General features: G+C 50.7%; 1 protein-coding gene across 3 annotated transcripts in view; it reads right to left on the reverse strand.

Moving 5' to 3' along the window:
* The window catches only part of C5H20orf27 (chromosome 5 C20orf27 homolog), a 163,764-nt gene that overhangs the window by 75,814 nt on the left and 67,780 nt on the right, over nucleotides 1-20,170 (reverse strand). For all 3 annotated transcript variants that reach the window (XM_045018911.1, XM_045018910.1, XM_045018909.1), the window contains one exon: nucleotides 18,547-18,689. In XM_045018911.1, the coding sequence (XP_044874846.1) occupies nucleotides 18,547-18,689 (143 nt within the window). The remainder of the gene's footprint in view (nucleotides 1-18,546; nucleotides 18,690-20,170) is intronic.

Genomic DNA, 20,170 nt, shown 5'->3' on the forward strand with positions numbered 1-20,170 from the left:
GCAAACTATTAAAAGAACCAAGAATTCTCTTCTCTCTCGAAAACGTCTGACTCCATAATTATATGGTTGTCAGTTTCTGCTACCTCTGATCATTGCATCAGGATAAACATTTCAAATTCACTAGCTGCTCTATCAGAGCTGCGAGCAGCCCTCCTGCACCAAAGCACAATACTGGGCTTCATCTCACTGTGTCTTACAAGGGGGAAGATTCTTTGAGCTGGGTATGGAGTCACGGAGGTCACAGATTGCAAGACCAGAAGGGACCACTGTGATCATCTTGTCTGACCTCCTGTACAACACAGACCAGAGGCTTCCCACAATAATCCCTAAAGACGAGTTTTTAGAAAAACTGCCAATCTGGTTTTAAAATGGTCAGTGACAAAGAATCTACCATGACCCTTGGTAAATTGTCCCAATGGTTAATTATTCTCACTATTAAATTTACGCCTCATTTCCAGACTGAATTTGTTTGCCTTCAACTTCCAGCCATTGGATTGTGTAAGACTTTTCTCTGCAATGAATACCCCATTGTTAAATATTTGTTCCCCGTGTAGGCACTTCTAGATAGAGCCCTACCAAATTCATGGCCCATTTTGGTCAATTTCACGATCATAGGATTTTAAAAATCATAAATGTCATGATTTCCGCCATTGAAATCTGACATGTCACGGTGTTGTAAGTGTAGGGGTCCTGGCCCAAAAACGAGTTGGGGGAGGTGGGGTCACAAGGTTATTGTAGTGGGGGGGTTGCGGTATTGCTACCCTTACTTCTGTGCTGCTGCTGGCGGGGCGCTGCCTTCAGCGCTGGGCCCCCGACCAACAGTCGCCGCTCCCAAGCCGCCCAGCGCTGAAGGCAGCGCAGAAGTAAGGGTGGCAATACCGCGACCCCCCCAAAAAAACCTTGCAACCCCCCTGCAACTCTCTTTTGGGTCAGGATCCCCAATTTGAGAAACACTGGTCTGCCCCGTGAAATCTGTATAAAACAGGATAAAAGCACACACAAAAGAGCAGGTTTCACAGTGGGAGACCAGACTTCACGGTCCGTGATGCATTTTTCATGGCCGTGAATCTGGCAGGGCCCTACTTATAGGCTGATCAAGTCACCCCTGAACCGTCTCTTAATTAAGCTAAACAGATTGAGCTCCTTGAGTCTATCACTAGAAGGCAGATTTTCTGATCCTTTCATCATTCTCGTGGCTCTTCTCTGAACCCTCTGCAATTTATTAACATCCTTCTTGAATTGTCGATGCCAGAACCGGACACAGTCCTCCAGCAGTGGTTACACCTGCACCCATAGGCGCTGACTCCATGGGTGCTGCGGGGCTGGAGCACCCACAGGGAAAAATTAGTGGGTGCTCTGCACCCACCAGCAGCCAAGCTCCTCCTCCCCTACCTCCTCCTCCCCGCCAAGCACGCCACATCCCCACTCCTCTGACTACCTCCCAGCGCTTCCCGCCCTGCCGCCTCCAAACAGCTGTTTGCATGCTCCGGGGGTGGGGGAGGAGTGGGAACGTAGCACGCTCAGGGGAGGAGGCAGGGACGGGAAGGGGATTTGGGGAAGGAGTTGGAATAGGGGCCGGGAGGAGGCGGAGTTGGGGTGGGGACTTTGGGGAAGGGGTTGGAATGGGGGTGGGAAGAGGTGGGGCGGGGCCTCATGGGAGGGGTGGAATGGGGGCGGGGCTGGGGGCAGGGTGGGGGCTCGAGCACCCATGGAAAAGAGGGGAAGTTGGCGCCTATGCTTGCACCAAATAGAGGCAAAGTAACCTCTCTATCCCTGCTTGAGATTCCCCTGTTTATACATCCCAGGATCACATTTGCTCTTTTGGCCACAGCATCACACTAGGAGCGAACATTCTGCTCATTATCCACCACGACCTCCAAATCTTAAATTAAACGTTTCTTTTCCTAAAGGAGGTGGGGGAATTCCAAATGTCCTCTCCCTCGAAGCAACAGAGCGTGCAGGGCACAGCACAGCAGGGGCTGGGAGCAACACAAAACAGATCACCAGATGCCATGCACAGCTGTGGCACTTTCAGAAGCAGAATTCCTTTAAACTGCTGTGGTGACGTTTGCACGTGCATCTGCTGACTTGATGCTTTCTAATCCGATTTCAGCTTCGGGGGAAGACTGGAGCACAAGAATCAGCAGTTTGTGCAGAGGGGTTGGGAACACCATCTGCATCGTTAATAGCAAACCATAGTTTCCTAGAGATCAGTGTCCCAAAATGTGCATGGCCTTCCCCAATATCATCCCCACGTGCAGCTGGAACCACAGGGGCATGTTTCTTGTGACCTTCAACTTAAGATGCTTCCTTGCTGTTAAGGAAACTCTCCGTGGACCTAAAACAACCTTATATTTAGAGGCAAAGTGTTCAAGCCACGGCTAGAGATTCTACTTGGGCTACAATTGGGTGGGTGAAGGGGTTCCTCGTGAAGAGGAGCATTCAAGGTTTGCAAACCAAATAAAGAGGATTTCACACTTAGCCAGAGTTTGCCAAGCAGAGTTCACCAAGCTGCCCTGCAACAATGCCAGGCTGGTGGAGTTAGCAAGGTTGGAAGGTCTCTCCTAAGCCATCTGCCATTCAAAGCCATGCAGATCGCTGCTCATCGGGCAGTGCACAGAGCGACTCCTTCACTTCCTAGCTGAAGTGTCTTTTTAGGCCCTCTCTGCTCGGAGCCCTTCCCTCCCCCCAATGCTTTCCCCATTGACACAACCCTTGAAGTCCCCACAGGTGCCCTGAAGTACTGTCCTCTCCTGACCACAGGTACATTGGGAACAGATGCAAGAGGCTAAAGGGGTGGACTGAGGTCACTGAATGGGGAAGAATACAGATTAATTCAAGGGAGGGAACCCACAGTGGCTGGATAAAGGAGGGGACAGGCTGGGACCCTGGGTCCCCCACCCAGATGGTGGAAGACAAGGAATGGGGACCACCCACCCTGTTTCTAACAGATTGAGCACCACTTAGTTCTCAAGAGGAAGATTCTCTCCCTTCTGTGCTGGCATTAATGTACCTACATGCAAATTCAATCGTCAGTCTAGCCAAGGGCGTGTGAGCGAGAACAGAAGAACTGGAATCCCTTTTCTTTGCACTGCGGCACCACCTCACGTCTGCTGAATGCACCGTGGTTTACAGCGCGACACTTCCCAGGGGGCCAGAGAGACCAGGTCGCTGCACACAACTTGGACGGCAGTGTCCCAGAGCCCGGAGCGCAGAAGACAAAGGAGCACTGCACCCACCGAGCTGCTCTATCGAACCTCCATTAGTTACCAGCAGGGCTGAGCGTTGCAGGGTCTTGCTGGGCTTGGGGATGGTACTACAATGTACAAAAAACCCCATCTAAACTGCTCTAATGATCAGGGTATTTATAGAGGCAAAAAGACGGCTCCGTGGTACACTCTGCCTACCCTATGAAGAGAGGGTCAGAGTTAAATGGGGTTTAGCTCAGAGAAGAAGGAGATTGAGGGAAACCCTCGGCAGTCCTAGTAAGTGACCTGTTCTGAAAGTGACGGCCGCTCTACTGGCAGACGCACCGGGGACTGAAGCAGGAACCTCCAGAGCTAAAAGCCTGAGTGCCTACAGCTTGAGCTAAAGCACCATGCACCATCGGTCACAAAGCAGAACCTGCAATGCCTCACCAGTGGGTCACCCAACCAAGCAGTGCAGTACCTGCCCAGGGATTGGATAGCACATGAAAGGAAGGCAGAGGCTACACTCAGGAAAGACTTTGTCTCCCACCAGGTTCTCACTCACAAGCTGGCATGGGGGAGAAAGGGCATAAGGGAGTTTAAGGAACGGATGGGTCATAGAGCAAACTAGAGATGAAGAAACTTATTAAACCTATTCCACACTGTGGCAGGGTGCAGGTGCAAAGGCACCTAATTAGCCCCTGCTGAGCCAGCCCCAATCAGGGGAAATAGATTGGGGCTGGGGAGAAGCCTGGTGCCTGGCCGTTAGAACTGGCTGCACCTGCGGGCCTGGGGGTTCAAGGGTTATAAAGGCTGGTTGGCAGCCAGAAGACCGGAGATGGCCTGGGGAAGGTCAGGGGACAGGAGATGGCCTGGGGAAGGTCAGTCTCCAAGCTGAGGGCAGACTCTGTGTGGAAGAGGAGACTGTAAGGCCTGCTCTGTATATAGTATATCATTGATGGTGAGAGAACATGTGTAAATAAAGCCACGGGTGCTGCAGAAGGAGAAGCCTTTATTGGGGCAGCCAGTGGGCGAGCAGAGGACCTTGTTACACACGCCCAGTCCATGCAGGATTGTTCCTTACTGTATATTCTTCCAGTGCTTTACCTAACTTCAAAAAGTCTCAGGTACTGGGAATTCCATCACCTGCAGCCACTGCATCTTGGGAAGCGACCATGTCAGAAATGGAGCTAAGCGAGGTTCGGACGGGTCATTAATGGGATGGGAAACCCAGGTGCTGAAGTAAGGAGTACAGATGACCGAGTAGATGATACTCTTCCCTGAAAGTCAGGGCTGACACGGTGCCCTAGCACATGCTAATGGAGCTGTGGACTTCTGAGGACAGAACACCGAGGTAATGACCTCTCATGGTCATGGAAGATATTGTGATACCTTCCACAAAGGCCACGGTGTCGGCTGCAATGTCCTGGCTAGAATCAAGCCACCATAACTGTATTTTGCCTCCAAGTTTCTGGGCTGTTTCCACTGGGTGAGAGACAGAGTTACCGGGTGCTGCTATGCCCCATCGCAGAGGTGGCCGTCTCCCAGCGTCAGAACAGATCACCTGCACATCGCCAACTTGCTGGTTCAAGGCTGCAAAGCTGGGCGGCACTTTGGGATTAAAGGCACTTTGCAAACCTATTTGTGGTCATCATGCAGGGCACTGGACTAGATGACCTCTTGGAGGTCCCTTCCAGTCCTATGATTCCCTCGGGGCGCTCTTACAACCCAGTAGAGCTCGGTATAGGGAAGCTGTTCTGGATCTTCCAACCTAAATGGTCCTTCGCTTCGAACGACAGCCTCTCAGACCCCGCTCGAGCCTTCCTTCCATCCGCTCCATTTCTGCCTTAGCTGAGCCATACTTTTCTACCTCCTAGTGGCTCCTGATAACCCGCCCAGCCCCTCCGTGGTGATAGAACCCCCATCTGCAGCTGCTTCTGCGTCTGGCTGGCATGCACCTGACTTAAGAGAAGATGGAGAAAACTGAATTAGGCAGCAGATGACTCCATCCGCAAGTATTGATATGGATCGTTTAAACCGTCAAGAACACACCCATGGCCGTGTGTAACAAACTGTGCACACTTGTGTTCAAAAATACCTCTACGCCATTACGAACAATGGGCCAGATCCACAACGGGTGTTGATCAGTGTCATTCCACTGACTTCAGTGGCATGGTGCCTGTCTACACCAGCTGAGGATCTGGCCCAACGGGCAAAAACCAAGGTGAGGCTGCTCTGTAGTTCAGCGCCATATGCGACAGCCAGCACCTGTAACAGCGTCGCCTGATATGTGCAAAGAACGTGAAAGCCACAGGAACAGCCAGTCTAGAAGAGATCAAATGCCCTTTGAGGGAACTCAGAAAAACAACAACATGAAAAAGCCTTCACAAGGAGGGAGAAACAGAGGAAATAATACAAAGTCAGTGCTTTTCTCTTTCCACCCTGTTGAGTTTATGCTTAACGAGAGAGGCATCAATAATACAAGACAGAACAAGACTAGCAATCAGGCCATTCTTTGCCCAAAACTTGGATAATTGGTTTTCATTGCAGTCTTCTGAATGCTCCGCAGTCAGCTGTGGCGTGGGCACCAGAGTGATAAAAATGCATTCTCCTACTGCACAAGCAAAGCTTTCTGTCTTCTTTCAAAGCGGAGGGATTGGTTCAAAGGGGGCAGAATCTGTGCGCCAGCAGACGGCAGGAATCCTGAACCTTCACCGAGCAGTAAAACAAAGAACAACACTTGTCTGAAAGTTCCGCCAAGGAGGAGAGTTAATTGGACATGGAAGAGCAGAAGCAAACAGGGGTTTTGTGATGCAGTTTTGAGAAGGAGCGAGAGGCAGAGACACCACAAACATACCGTAAACTTAGGCCAATAACCAACCCCCCAGAAACGAACCCAACAAAACCCTGGAAGAGTAAAAATAGCACCAGCAGAAGTCCAGCAGCGGGGCGGGGGCTAGCCGGGAGGAGCATGTACATCTACCTGCCTAGCGGACAGATGGTGTACGTGGCAATACAAAGCACACAGATCATGGCCCTACGACACACAGGACGGCCTCTTGAGGCCAGAGTGGCTGAAGTGGAAGAGCAAAGGGAGACAGATGTGCACAGAGGAGACTTTCAGGAACACGGCAGACCAGCTCCATCCCGAGTCTGACAGCCGCTGGGCTGTGGAGGAGGAAGAGGAGAGTCTCAGGGAAGGAGAACATCAAATTGGAGCAGAGGGACATGATCCCATAGTTGGAAGGGAGGAGACCCCAGTTACTAGGAAGAGCAAGGTAATAGTAATGGGGGATCTGAGAGCTGGGTTTGTGATGACCAGGAGAACTGCATGGTGAATTGCCTGCTGGACACAAAGGTTGCAGATCTCAGGAGATATCTAGACAGACTTATGTGCAGTGCTTGGGAGGGCACTGTGCTCATGGTACATGTAGGTACCACTGACCTAGGGAAAGATAGGTGAGAGGTCCTGGAGGCCATATGCAGGCTGCTAGGTAAGAGATTAAAGTCCAGGACCTCCATGGTGGCAGTCTCTGAAATGCTTCCAATTCCACAAGCAGGGTCAGTTAGTCGGGCAGAGCTGCAGGGTCTTGATGCATGGATGAGATGACGGTGTAAGGAGGAGGGTTTTAGGTTTACTAGGAAGTGGGCAAACTTTTGGAAAAGGAGGACTCTACACAGGAAGGATGGTCTCCACCGAAACCAAAACGGAACCAGACGGCAGGAAAGTAAAATTGAAAAGGTTGTAGAGGATTTTTAAACTAAAAGAGGGGGGAAAAGCCGACCGCTGTGGAGGAGCAAACGGTTTGGGCGGAGACATCCCTTAGGGATGAGTTTATTAAAGGGGGAAATCGATAGCGTAGGAAAAGAGGATAGTGAAGAAGCTGCTAACGTATAGGTAGGAGCCAGTGAGGAACAGTCAGGCGTAAAAAAGTCCCATTTAAATATGAAGGCAAGCAACTGAATACTGACAAAATGCACAAGTGCTTATATACAAATGCTAGAAGTCCAAATACTGAGATGGGTGAACTAGAACGCCGGGCATTAAATGAGGATATTGCTATAACAGGCATCATGCCACTTGGTGGAATGAAGATAATCAATGGGTCACTAACACCAGAGTACAAAATCTACGGGAAGGACAGAGTAGGTGGTGCTGGTGCGGGAGTGGCACTGTATGTGAAAGAAAGTGTGGAGTCAAATGCAGTCAACACCTTAACTGAATCAAATTGCACCAGAGAGGCTGAGGGGAGATCGGATTGCCCTCTATAAATATATCAGAGGGATAAATACCAGGGAGGGAGAGGAATTAAGTTCAGTACCAATGTGGACACAAGAACAAATGGCTATAAACTGACCATCAGGAAGTTTAGACTTGAAATTAGACGAAGGTTTCTAATGACCAGAGGAGTGAAGTTCTGGAATAGTCTTCCAAGGGGAGCAGTTGGGGCAAAAGACATATTTGCCTTCAAGACTAAGCTTGATAAGTTTATGGAGAGGATGGTATGATGGGATAGCCTAATTTTGGCAATTAATTGGTCTTTGACTATTAGCGGAAAATAAGCCCAATGGTCTGTGATGGGATGGGATCTGAGTTACTACAGAGAATTCTTTCCTGAGTGTCTGGCTGGTGAGTCTTGCCCACATGCTCAGGGTTTAGCTGGTCACCATGTTTGGGGTCGGGAAGGAATTTTCCTCCGGGGCAGATTGGCAGAGGCCCTGGGGGTTTTTCGCCTTCCTCTCCAGCGTGGGGCACGGGTCACTTGCTGGAAGATTCTCTGCACCTTGAAGTCTTTAAACCATGATTTGAGGACTTCAGTGACTCAGACACAGGTTTGATACAGGAGTGAGTGGGTGAGATTCCGTGGCCTGCATTGTGCAGGAGGTCAGACTAGATGTTCATAATGGTCCCTTCTGGCCTTAAAGTCTATGAGTCTGTGACTCTCTATGGATAGAAATCCATACTTGAACAAGAAGCGCATAGCAGTAGGGATATACTACTGACCACCTGACCAGGATAGTGATTGTGACTGTGAAATGCTCAAGTTGATTAGAGAGGCTACAGAGGCAGAAAACTCACTAATGGGGTGGGGAATGGGGGTTTCAACTATCCCCATATTGACTGGGTACATGTCATCTCAGGACGGGACCCAGAGATAAAATGTCTGGACACTATAAATGACATTCTTGGAGCAGCTTGTCCTGGAACCCACAAGGGGGGAGACAATTCTTGATCTAGTCCTAAGTGGAGCACAGGGGCTGGTCCAAGAGGTGACTATAGCTGAACTGCTCGGTAATAGTGACCATCACGTGATTAAATTTAACATCCTTGTCGTAGGAAAAGTGCCATCATTAGCAGCAGTTAACTTCAAAAAAAGGATCTATACAAAAATGAGGAAGCTATTTAAATCAAAATTAAAAGGAACAGTATCAGGAGTGAAATACCTGCAAACTGCGTGGCAGCTACTTAAAAACCCCATAACAGAGGATCAAGTAAATGTATACCCCAAAATAAAAACTAAACTCAAAATCAAAAACAAAAGCAGTAAGAGGACTGTAGCGGGGTGATCACCCCACTCCGGCCCTGGAAGGGTGCGAGCAGCCCTGGGGAGGGTAACAGCTCTGAAAGCTGGGCTGATTGGGAAGCAGCCACAGCAGTAGCTGGCTTAATAAGGGCCCAGCTGGCCCTTAGAAGAGGGCAGTGGGCCAGGAGCAGGCAGGCTCCCTCTAGCTGAGAAGGGAGATGCTAAAGGGCACTGGAGTGAAGCGGGGCTGGGGAAAGGCCAGAGGAGCTGGGGAGCTCCAGGCCAGCAACTCCCCAGGCTGCAGGGCCTTGTACAAAGCCCCTGGAGGTACTGGGTGCAGGGAAAGGCAGCAGGTCAAAACCTCCCTTGCCTATGATGACTGGCTTATACAGACTGCAGTCGTCCCCTGTGAAAGGGGGCTGGATGGTGACTGGCAGTAGCCCACAGGCTGAGGCAAGGTGGGGATAGAGGGTGGGGGTTCCCTGGGGAGGGGAGACCCAGATCTGTGGGGTACTGCCTGGAGGGGCAGCACCCCAGGTAAAAGGGCGCCGGGGTCCTGGGAGGGACACAGGGCCCGCGGCAGGTGGGACACTGGCCTGCAGAGGGCGCTCCGAGGGCTGGATGAGCTAATTCCCTGAGAGACCAGCAGGAGGCGCCACAGGGGTTAGTCCCACCCAGTTACAAGGACCAAAAAAATGCCATCATGGCTAACCAGCAGAGTAATGGAGGCCGTTAGAGGCAAAAAAGCATCCTCTAAAATTAGAAGTCAAATTCTAGGGAGGACAATTTAACAGAACATGAATATTGGCAATTCAAGTGTGCAGGCCAAGAAAGAATTTGTGGAACAAATAGCTAAGGACACAAAAATTACACAGAAAACCTTGTTTTAAGTGCATCAGAAGCAGGAAGATTGTTAAACAATCAGTGGGGTAACTGGGCAATCAGGCTGCTAAAACAACGAGGAGTCCGGTGGCACCTTAAAGGCTAACGGATTTATTTGGGCATAAGCTTTCATGGGTAAAAAACCCACTTCTTCCGATGCATGGAGTCATGGATGCTAAAGGAGCACTCAGGGAAGACAAGGCCACTGCAGAGGAGCTAAATGAATTCGTCGCATTGGTCTTCACTGCAGAGAACGCGAGGGAGAGCCGCACACCAGAGCTATTCCTTTTAGGTGACAAATCCGAGGAACAGTCCCAGACAGAGGTGTCGACAGAGGAGCTTTTGAAACAAATCAATAAAGTAAATAGCAGTAAGTCACCAGGACCAGACGGGATTCACCTGAGTTCCGAAAGCACTCAAATATGAAACCACAGAACTACGAACTGTGGTATGTAACCTATCACTTACATCAGCCACTGGATTGATAGCTAATGTAAAGACTATTTTAAAAGGGCTCCAGAGGTGATCCTGGCAATTACAGGCCAGTAAGCCCGACTTCAATCCCAGGCAAACTGTTTGAAACTATAGTAAAGAATAAAATTATAAGACACATGGATAAATGGAATATGTCTGGGACGAGCCAACAGGGCTTTTGCAAAGGAAAACCATTCCTCGCCATTGTGGGACACCCAGGCCCAGTTTGAATCTATAACTGACCATTTGCCTGCGCAAGTGCCCAATTTGCACACACAAGTGCCTATGGCTCTGGCCTCCTGAGCCTTGGAAACTCAAGACTCACTTACCAGGGCCTAACTAGCCACAGACCAAAGCACTAGCAACGCAGGCCTGGTCAGCACCACAGGACGATTTGCCTTGAGCAACGTGATATAACACACACACACCCGGGTACATGCCTGCAGCGACCCAATGCCACCAGGAAGGGGGAAGGGCCTCTGATGCTCCCCTTCACACTGCAGAAATGCTCCCGCCTGTGGCTCGAGACAGATCAGCCAATAGAGGAATGGCGCACAATGGCTTCAACAGCCCAGCAAGGAGAAGGGCCAGAGAGCCCACGGAGCAGGGCCAGAGAGCCCATACACAGAGCTGGGGGGAACATCTTCAGCTAAATGAAATGTCACCTTAATATGCTGTTTGTGGAAGCCAAACTGCTTCGCGGAGTCGTATCGGTCTCAACAAAGTCATCACTGGAGGGTGGATGAGAGAAACTAGCATGCACTAGCCTAGTGATTAGAGCACTGGCCTGGGAGGCGAGAGACCCAGGTTCAAGTCCCCTCTCTGCCGGATCCAGAGCAATCAGGGATGGAAAAACTCTGATGTGAATCAGGCAGAGCAGGGATTTGAACCTGGTTCTGCCACACCCCAGACTGGCATGGCACCAGCATGTACACACACCTCCCTTCCTGACTGAAAGGCTCAGGTTGCAGTCCAAAAACAGACCTTAGCAATCCCGTTCTCACCAACGAGCTGGAAAGGTTTGGGTTTAGCTCCAGTGCGGAATGAAACCAGGTCTGTGAAATGAAAGAGTCTCCTGTTCTTTTCAATGGAAGGTGCCCAGACCCAGCAGCGAAGAACCCTACGACAGAAAACTGGCTAACAGCCTGTGTGTCCACAAAGGAGACCCGAGACCCAGCACAGAACGGCGGCATGTGGGCAGTCATCCAAGGCGGGGTATGCTGGAGGCATCTCTTCTCTCCCAGAGGCGAGGAAGCATACTGAATAGCCTGTGTTCTCTCAGGCAAAGCCTCCGCCTCACGCCAGCAATTCACCTGGCTCATTTAACTCCAGGTGGAGCAGAGACAAAACGGTGCATAACTCTGCTCCGCCCTTCTTAGCCTCCCTTGTCAGGCTGTGTGTCCCTCCCCTGACATCATCCTCAGCGTCTCACACAATCGCCTGCTCGTCTCCCCTCACCCCTCTGCACAGTACAACTGCCCTGAGCTAATCCCTCTCCTACCCACATTTAAATCTCTCTTGAAGACCCATGACTGCCACGCTGCCTACAGAGAATCACGGGGACTTGCGTGTACATTGAGCATTGTTGTTCCCTTTCTCCTCACGTCTGTCTGTCCTTAGGCTGCGAGCATCTCTGAGTGTTTGGAAAACACCGAGTACCAAGCAGGCCCTGCCATAAATCAATCAACACATAGAGAGAAACGCTGGCCGCTCTCAAGCCCGCACTGTCGGGGCCAAATTCTGCTTCAACAGGGAGTTGTTCTGGATTTACGGCACCAGGCTAGCGCTCCTTGGAAAGCTGGGATACAGACGTAAATTCTACATAGTGCTCCACTACCCTGAACCCACTTTGCAAAGCCATGCGTTAATAAGAGCCGGCAGTGCCGAGGCTCTGCGGGCAAAAGGCAGCAGACACCCTGCATTCAATCACTCCCACCCCTTCTACCCAGACACTGAGCAAATCTGCGTGTAAACACATGCCAGCGGGAAGACATTTCTCTGCTCTGTAGATATTAAAAGGGCATTCGATTAGATCTGGACGCTGATTAAAACCTGTGCAGCTCGGAGCACTGTCAGGAGGCGGAACGCACGACTTTGAGAAATGAATGTGTTTATCAATCAGTTGTTAGAGGAAACGCAAACGAGCGCTCAGAAGCCTTTTAGCAGGAACATGCAGAGACAGAGGATCACAACGTTCAACATCTCCTTCAAGGGACCTGCCCACTCTGCTCTCCAACCCCGCACTTGTTGCTAACTCACCAAATGCCTAACGTCATCCCAATGGCAGGGTCACGTTCTCACCCACACCAGAGACCCCTAAAAAGAACCAGAAACTCCTAGAGGATCTGGTGTCTTATGGGCCATACAGGTCAATCCGGCGCTGAAGAAGATAGATACATTTAAGGCTAAAATCAAAACAAGAATTTATGATGTCAACATAGACCACACCCAAAACGACATTCAGCTTAGTGCCAATGTGAAATTCATCCTTTGGGCAAAGGGCTAGCAGATAGGCTGATGCGCTGCTTACGCCTCTGCGCTAGGTCTTTGCCTAGGGGTGAATTTCACTTACAGCCAGTTCATCGGTTGTTTGGGACAGTGTCCTCAGAGACCGTACAAACAACACCAAGCAAAACCAGATCGTTTTGTTAGAGGGGCAAAGTTATTGACAAGACTCTTTGATGGTATAATTCAATGAGTTCTGCTGTAGGGGAGGGAAGTCCAGCAATCAAATAAGATAGACCAAAAAGATAGGACAAAACGGGGAAATGTATAGCGCGCGCACACACACACACACACACACACACACCCCTAGTGTTTTCAATCGGAAAGACTTGCTGCACTTTACAAAAAAGTTGATGTCCCAGATTCATAGATTCCACGGCCCCAGGAGACCACTGACCATCCAGTCTGGCCTCCTCTACATCACCGGCCAGAGAGTTTCACCCACTTCCCCTGCAGCGAGCCCAATACCGAAAAGCAGCGAGTCTAAGACCCCAAGAGCCGGAGAATCCAGCACTTCCCTTGGTAGCTTGCTGACCTGGTTAATCACCCTCCCTGTGAAAGATGGCTGCCTTATTTCAGATTTGAATTTGTCTGGCTTTGACTTCTAGCCATTGGTTCTTGTTTGGTCTTTCTCCACTAGCTTGAGTGCCCTTTTCCCCCGTGACGGCACGGATACACTGTGAACAAGTCACCTCTCGAGTTTCTTTTCGAGAAGCTAAACAGATTATGCTCCTTCAGTCTCCTGCTTTAAGGCATTTCTTTCCATCTCTCAGATCACTTTTGTGGCCCTTCTCTGCCATTTTACAGCAGGGGAGGGATAGCTCAGTGGTTTGAGCATTGGCCTGCTAAACCCAGGGTTGTGAGTTCAATCCTTGAGGAGGCCACTTAGGGATCTGGGGCAAAAATTGGTCCTGCTAGTGAAGGCAGGGGGCTGGACTCAATGACCTTTCGAGGTCCCTTCCAGTTCTAGGAGATTGGTATATCTCCAATTATTACCTTTAGGCACAGACGGTGAAGTGACTCTGGGGCAGACCCAGGTCTAGATCCCACCCCCACCCCAAAACCCCTCTCCATTCCACGCTGTAGCGACCAGGCCCAGCACTTCCTCCCTATTCTGCACATTCCCTTGTTTTCCCCGCGAGCAGACAGATCTTTGTGAAACGCGCCTGACGAAGGCTGCGGATTCCATCTGTCAAACCAGGATGTGAGAAAGAATATTCAGCTGTTGGTGTCACCTCTGCCAAACAGACGAACAACCTCCTTCCTCTGCACAACCTAAGCCAGAAAACTGCCAGACACCACGTATGCGCCTGCTTATTCCTGCCCAGCCCCAGAACCATCACATGCAACCTAAACCCTGAGCCAGCCATGCTGAAAGCAGTCCCCAGAGAGGCCGTAGATGGGCTACTGGCAAGGGCAGATGAAGCAATGGAACAAGCCAGCCTATTATAGATCCCTGAACAGCAATTAAACCAAGCAGATTCGCTCACACCAGAGAAAAACCCAGCATACACTGACAGCTCCTCCCCAAGAGTGGAGACCACTGCTCAGAGGCTGCAGCACCAGACAAATTAAAATTGGGAACCGAAAGTGACCAGATTTTGCAAGAAGCAAGAGTTTTCTCCTGCAAAGAATGATAATAATAGGGCGTTGTTTTCTCACGATACTGAACAAAAGACTTTTTAGAACCAAGTGACGAGGAAAGCTGCCTGTTCCTTTAAAGAGAGGAGAAAAGGCAAAAATAGCGCGAGTATAAACTGCATCTTGCCACCCGACTCCGTGTGCACTAGAAATAAAGCAGACAGTCTATTTTTCACCTACTCCTGTTCATTCACAGTGTGTCATTATGGGAATGTTGACACTATTTGGGCAACTTCTCCTGTCAATCAAGCGGCCTGAAGAGAAGGAGAGAGTTGAGCAAGACACTAGAATTATCCTCCCTACGTCTCGGAAACAGCTGTGGAACCATAAAACCAGGGCGGTCTTGTGGTTCAGGCACCGGATGGGGCCTCGGAAGATCTGGGTTCCAACTCCCATCTCTGCCTCCGCTGCCCTGTGTGACGACCTAGGACAAGCCACTTAACCTCTGTGTCCTAGTTTCCCACTATACATTGGGGATAGTACTGATCTGCTTTATTCTCAGATGCTATGGCAATAATGGACCCAGAGGTTATACCTACACTTCACACGAAACCCAGGCTCTGATTTAGGTGTGAGCCCAAGGCTTCCTTCCGTCCACACACAAGTCAGCCTGACTCAGGATCTAGGTCCTAGAACCTTGCTAGTGGGGTGGGTCAGAGCCTCAGACTTGGGTCCCAGCCCTGTCATTTTGCAGTGTGGACACAACTCAGACCTCAGGCCCACGTCAGAAGCTCTATTCAGCGTGGTAGACACGTTCGGTGTAGACTCAGGTCCAGCAACTGTAAATCCTGGTATGCAACGCGGTGTGGACGCTCAAGAGCGGGCTTGGAAACACCAAGTCCACAAGGCCGAGTCCCACAGACCTAGATTGGCAATGCAGTGTGGACGTACCCAGAGGAACTTAGATAACTAAGGCAACTGCCACCGAACGGACCTGAAAAACAGCAGTGGATGAGATTGTGGCGTCACATCATGCCAGGACGGGGCCCTCTAGAGTGCTGTACCTTCTCCAATGCCACCCCGAACAGCTGGCACTCGGATTCCTCCTGGGAGCCTGCTTCTCCCACAAGTGCTGGCAAGAGAGACGGTGCCACCCCAGAAAGCTTAGACCATGCGCACCGTATGCTAAATGCTCACACACGCAGAACTAGTGTCTCTGCGCCGTGCTGGTGTTGTGAGCTCCTCTAAGCCAGGGCCATCACCACGTCTCCGGCAGGGCCGAGAATTTCAATAGTGCCTAAATCCCCCGGACTCCCAGAGGGACTTGGGCTCTTAAGGCACTTTTGAAAATGTTCCCTATTATCGGCTCTCAACCAAAAACAGCATGACCAGCAGCAGCAGCAGCGCTCGGTAGGAGCCGATACTCTTATCTATTATATTAGCTACTTGGGGCATAAAATCTTGAGCTAGAACTACTATTTGGGGTCTCTGAGTGATTACTGGATGCCCCAATGGTGTTTCTGCTACTCCACATATTGCCCCCAAAGGAGAGCCGACCCTGTCCCTGTCCCCCCACTTTTAACTGAGGTCCAGGGTTTGGTATCTAGGGCCCTCAGCCTGCTGACTACCATGGCAAACACAATTTCAATGTTTTTAACCTTTCCTTAAAGATACAGAAAAGAAGGAAAAACAGGGGAAGTGTTTGAAATGGAAGGCGTGAAGTCAGGTTTTGATTTTAACACGATCCCTTCTTCCCCTTTGCTAGAGTCTCTTTGGAAGGAACCCCCCCCCCCCCCCCACGTGACAGTCTCTTCGCAGGCCCTGAAAAGGGAACAGCCGTTCGTTTGGGGGCAAAGAGGAGCAGTTAGCTGAGATGGGCAGGAGCCTGTTTCCTTGAAGACAAAACAAGACGAAGACGCACAAGAGGAGAGAGAAAAGAACAGCACAGACAGAAAATGCAGCTGCTTCTGTCTCTGGCGTGGGTTCTCAGTCGCAGCCTCACTGCCGGAGAGACACAGCCCCAGTGCACGGTCTTATCAGCCACTCCGAAACCTGCCAAACTTGTACCAGCATCGGGCTGTTTAAGGCATTGCTTTTGTCGGTCACCGTCACACAGCAGTGATGCAAAATATGCAGGCTTGGCCGGCTAAGCCGGGCTCTTATTACACAGAGGGCAGTAGGAGAGGGATAGGAAAGAGAAGCAATAAGGGAGAGAAAGGGAAAGAACGCATCGGGTCCGTCTACACTGCAAGACAGACCTGCAGCAGCGAGTATCAGCGCCTGGGTCTACAGATTCAGGCTTGTGGGATGGGGCTAAAAGCAGCAGGGTAGAAGTGTAGAGCCCTGCGCGAATACAAAATTTGTATCCGCATCCAACCCGCAAACAGAGTCCGTGGACATCGTTAGCTTTTGCAGGGCTCTACGGATGTGCCCGCTCGAGTGGGAGCTCGAGCTCTGAGACCCATCCCCCTCGTTCCAGTCTGAGCGAGAATGTCTACACAGCTGTTTTTAACCCCGTAGCACGCGGCCCCCAAGCCCGAGTCTTTAGATCCCGGCTCTGAGATTTGCTGCTGCAGGGTATTTTTTGTAGTGTAGACAAACCCTGTTGGGGCGGAGAGACAAACCTCACATCCCAGGTGGTGGTTTGGATTTAGCTGGAGCTGGTGGACGTGGTGGTGTTAGCTGGGTCCCTCGCTCTGGTCAGGACATCTCAGGATCATCCTGAGCACAGATAGTGGGGGAGGTGAGCCTCTCCTGCGTGCAAGCAGCCAGCCATGGAGGCAGGCACCCACAGCCGCAACCAGCAAAGGAAACCAGGCCTGCTGGAAAGGGGAGGCAGAGAGACCTGGGCTAGGCAACAGCTCCAAGAAAACAGCCAGGAGACTAAAGGAGATGGCAGCAAGCCCAACAAGCGAAGGGCTGACGGGCTTAATGGGAGGTGAGGCTCCAGGAACAGACCTGACAGAGCAAACAGAGGAGGGTCTGGCAGGAGAGGTGGCGAGCCTTCGAGAGACCACACCAAGAGACAGCGACAGAAACCCCCCCACCCAAAAGGGAGTAGAGGGTAGAACAGCCCAACCCCTCGTTATTTTGTCTACGAATTAGGCCTAATTTCCGACACACCAATTTTGGCTCACCTTGAATCGTAGCAGGAGGCCTTTTTGTTTGGACTAATTCAGACGGTCTCCTTTTGCCCCTCCTCCCCCCACCACCATTTACTGCTACGGGTTATTGATAACCATTTTCAAACACATAGAAGGTTGTTACAAGGAGGAGAGAGAAAAATTATTCTTGTTAACCTCTGAGGACAGGACAAGAAGCAATGGGCTTAAATTGCATCATGGGCAGTTTAGGTTGGACATCAGGAAAAACTTCCTAACTGTCAGGGTAGATAAGCATTGGAATAAATTGCCTGGGGAGGCAGTGGAGTCTGTGACTGGAGGTTTTTAAGAACAGGTTGGACAAACACCTGTCAGGGATGGTCTAGTTATTCTGTAGTCCTGCACTGAGTCCCTTCCGGTCCTACAATTCTATGGTGACATTTCATAATCTATCACTTTCCCACAGTCAAGCTCACAAGTCGGGTAGACTCCCATCTCCCTTATGTGGATTTTGGCAAACTTCATTATTGCTTCTAAAGGGATCAGAGATCTTTGGATGGAAGTTGCTACATAAAAGTATTTTTAAGTGGCCACATTACCACCATTCTGGAAGCACACATTGAGGCCATTTGTTGACCTCATCCCTAAAATCTAGGAAGAAACCCCTTTGGGTTGTTTTATTAGGGGGAGGAAGGGGCTCCCATCCCATCCCATTAGGGGGAGGAAGGGGCTCCCAACATGCACCAAGCTCCAGACATTAGCAAACGCTGGGAGAGGAAGCGTATAAAAGCTGCCGATCATTGCTGCTGTGGCTAAGCGTTGACGTAACAATGGCTTTAACTCCCTTACGCTGTAGCACAAACCTTGACGGGTTCCTTATTTGGACACTCTCCAAGAGTCAAGGACAGAGGGAACCAATCCAGTAATTCCCTGAGCTATAAACAGGAGCTGCTAGTTTCACTGCTTTGTCTTCAAGGCCATCCCAACGCTGGTTTTAGATATCTCACACTATGTCAACTTCCAGCAGGGTCAGCTGGTTTCTACGTGCCACTGGAAGGTGAATTGGGCAGGAAGCTCATTCTCCGGAGGTGAATCAAAAGTAGACCCCCAAACTCCAGCCACAGCAAAGACTTTGGAGTTGAATGTTTACAGCAGTTGACACACAGGGCATAGTCCGACATCAGTTCCAGTTCCACAGAGGAGACAAAGCTATTCAGCCCCACCTTAACCCACCAAACATCCTCCTCCTCCTCAACTTCCTCCACCTCCTTTGATCTCTACAGCTCTTACCTTGACCAAGAAGTTGCCATCCTTCTCCTGGGTGACCATGACCACGGAGTCATGGAGCTTCTCGTCGAAGTGCACGTGGGAGTGTGCTCCTTCCTCGGGCTGGCTGGCGGCGAAGCGGACACCACCCACTTTAGGCTTTGTGCCTGCAAGGGGAGAAGACCCAAGCATGATTTAGCTCCCCTCAGGGCTTCCACAATCCCCAGCCCGCGAAGCAGAGGAAACACTGAGGCACATCTCAAGGCGATGGCCTGGCCCGAGGGCTCATTCAGCATTAGGCTCCCTTAACCCAAGTCTCAGATGGGGATCATAATGGGGTCTTGAAGCAGGATGTAGGGGCATGACTCAGCACTGATTTACTAGGAGAATTACACCATGACCCTGCAAGTCCCAGCAGAATTGATGCATCGTGCAAGTCCTAGAGAAGCACTTGCGCCAAGCTGGGTCCCTAAAATTAGATATTTAAAAAGAAAAGACTCGATTTTTCTTCCTGGTGCTGAGCACTTGCAACTCACTTCAGCTTCAGCAGGAATTGGGGGTGCTCAGCATCTCTGAATCACCATAAATTGGTGCCAAGATTTAGGTACCATGGACCCTCCCTGTCCCCCCCCGACCAGAAATAGATTCTTGATATGCAACCCCGGTTTTCCATTGCTCCCGTCACTCGGAATTAGAACCCCAGTCCCCAAGACCATTCTAAGCAATCTCTCTCCTTCCCAGGTACATGAGCTAGGCACAACGCTACGTCCCACTCTCTTAATCGCTGCTTAACTGGGCTGTGCAGACTCAGCTCTTAATCCTTCCTTGCAGGTCCCGCCAGCACCCGGATCATTTTTTCTCCTTCTCTGAACTTGCTTCACTTTTCCCACAGCTTCCTGCCTCTACCTCTTCCTGGAGGTGCCCAGCAGCGGGGCGGAGTGGGGCTCACCATAGGCCGAGAAAGAGGGACTCTCCCCAGCCCCCAATTCCTTCCCAGCTCCTCGACATGCAGCCTCTGCAGATACAGCCCAGCAGAACTGCTGTGGCTTGGCTATGGGCGGAGACAGTCACTGGTTTGCCCAAGACCCATCTCCTCAGTTCAGAGCACTTCGCACCCAGCTCAGAGGAGATTGCCCTGTATCCACAAATTGCCGGCAGTACAAGGCTGCATCCGTACCAGCGCTTGCAAGGCAGTAGTACAATCCCACTGCATTGCTTGCCACCCCACAGATCAGGTCCGGAGAACACAGTGCTCAAAGTGCTGATGCCCTGTTTTATACCAGCACCGGAACTGGGGGAGCTGAGCCGGGCTGCTTAGTGCCACACACAAAGTTGTAAGTATTGACAAAACCAAGCCATCAACTGGCCCACACAATTGTGTTGCCTGATGTGATGGACCCACTCCTTAGCTACCCATGGGGAAGTGGTTCCCCTGGAGTCTTTACATAGAGATTGGCCGTCTCTCCAGAAGGTATTTTCTAGCTAAACCACAAGTTACCGGGCTCCATAATGTTCACTGAGTTCTTTTATAGCAGCCCCTAGGGAACCCCAGTCAAAGATCAGGGCTTCTCTGTGCTATACGGGAAAGTAGCAGAGACCGCCCCTGCCCCCAGAAGCTTACAACGGAGGATGTGATGTTAAGGAAACA

Source organism: Mauremys mutica, chromosome 5 (assembly GCF_020497125.1).
Source record: "Mauremys mutica isolate MM-2020 ecotype Southern chromosome 5, ASM2049712v1, whole genome shotgun sequence".
Taxonomy (NCBI): Eukaryota; Metazoa; Chordata; order Testudines; family Geoemydidae; genus Mauremys; species Mauremys mutica.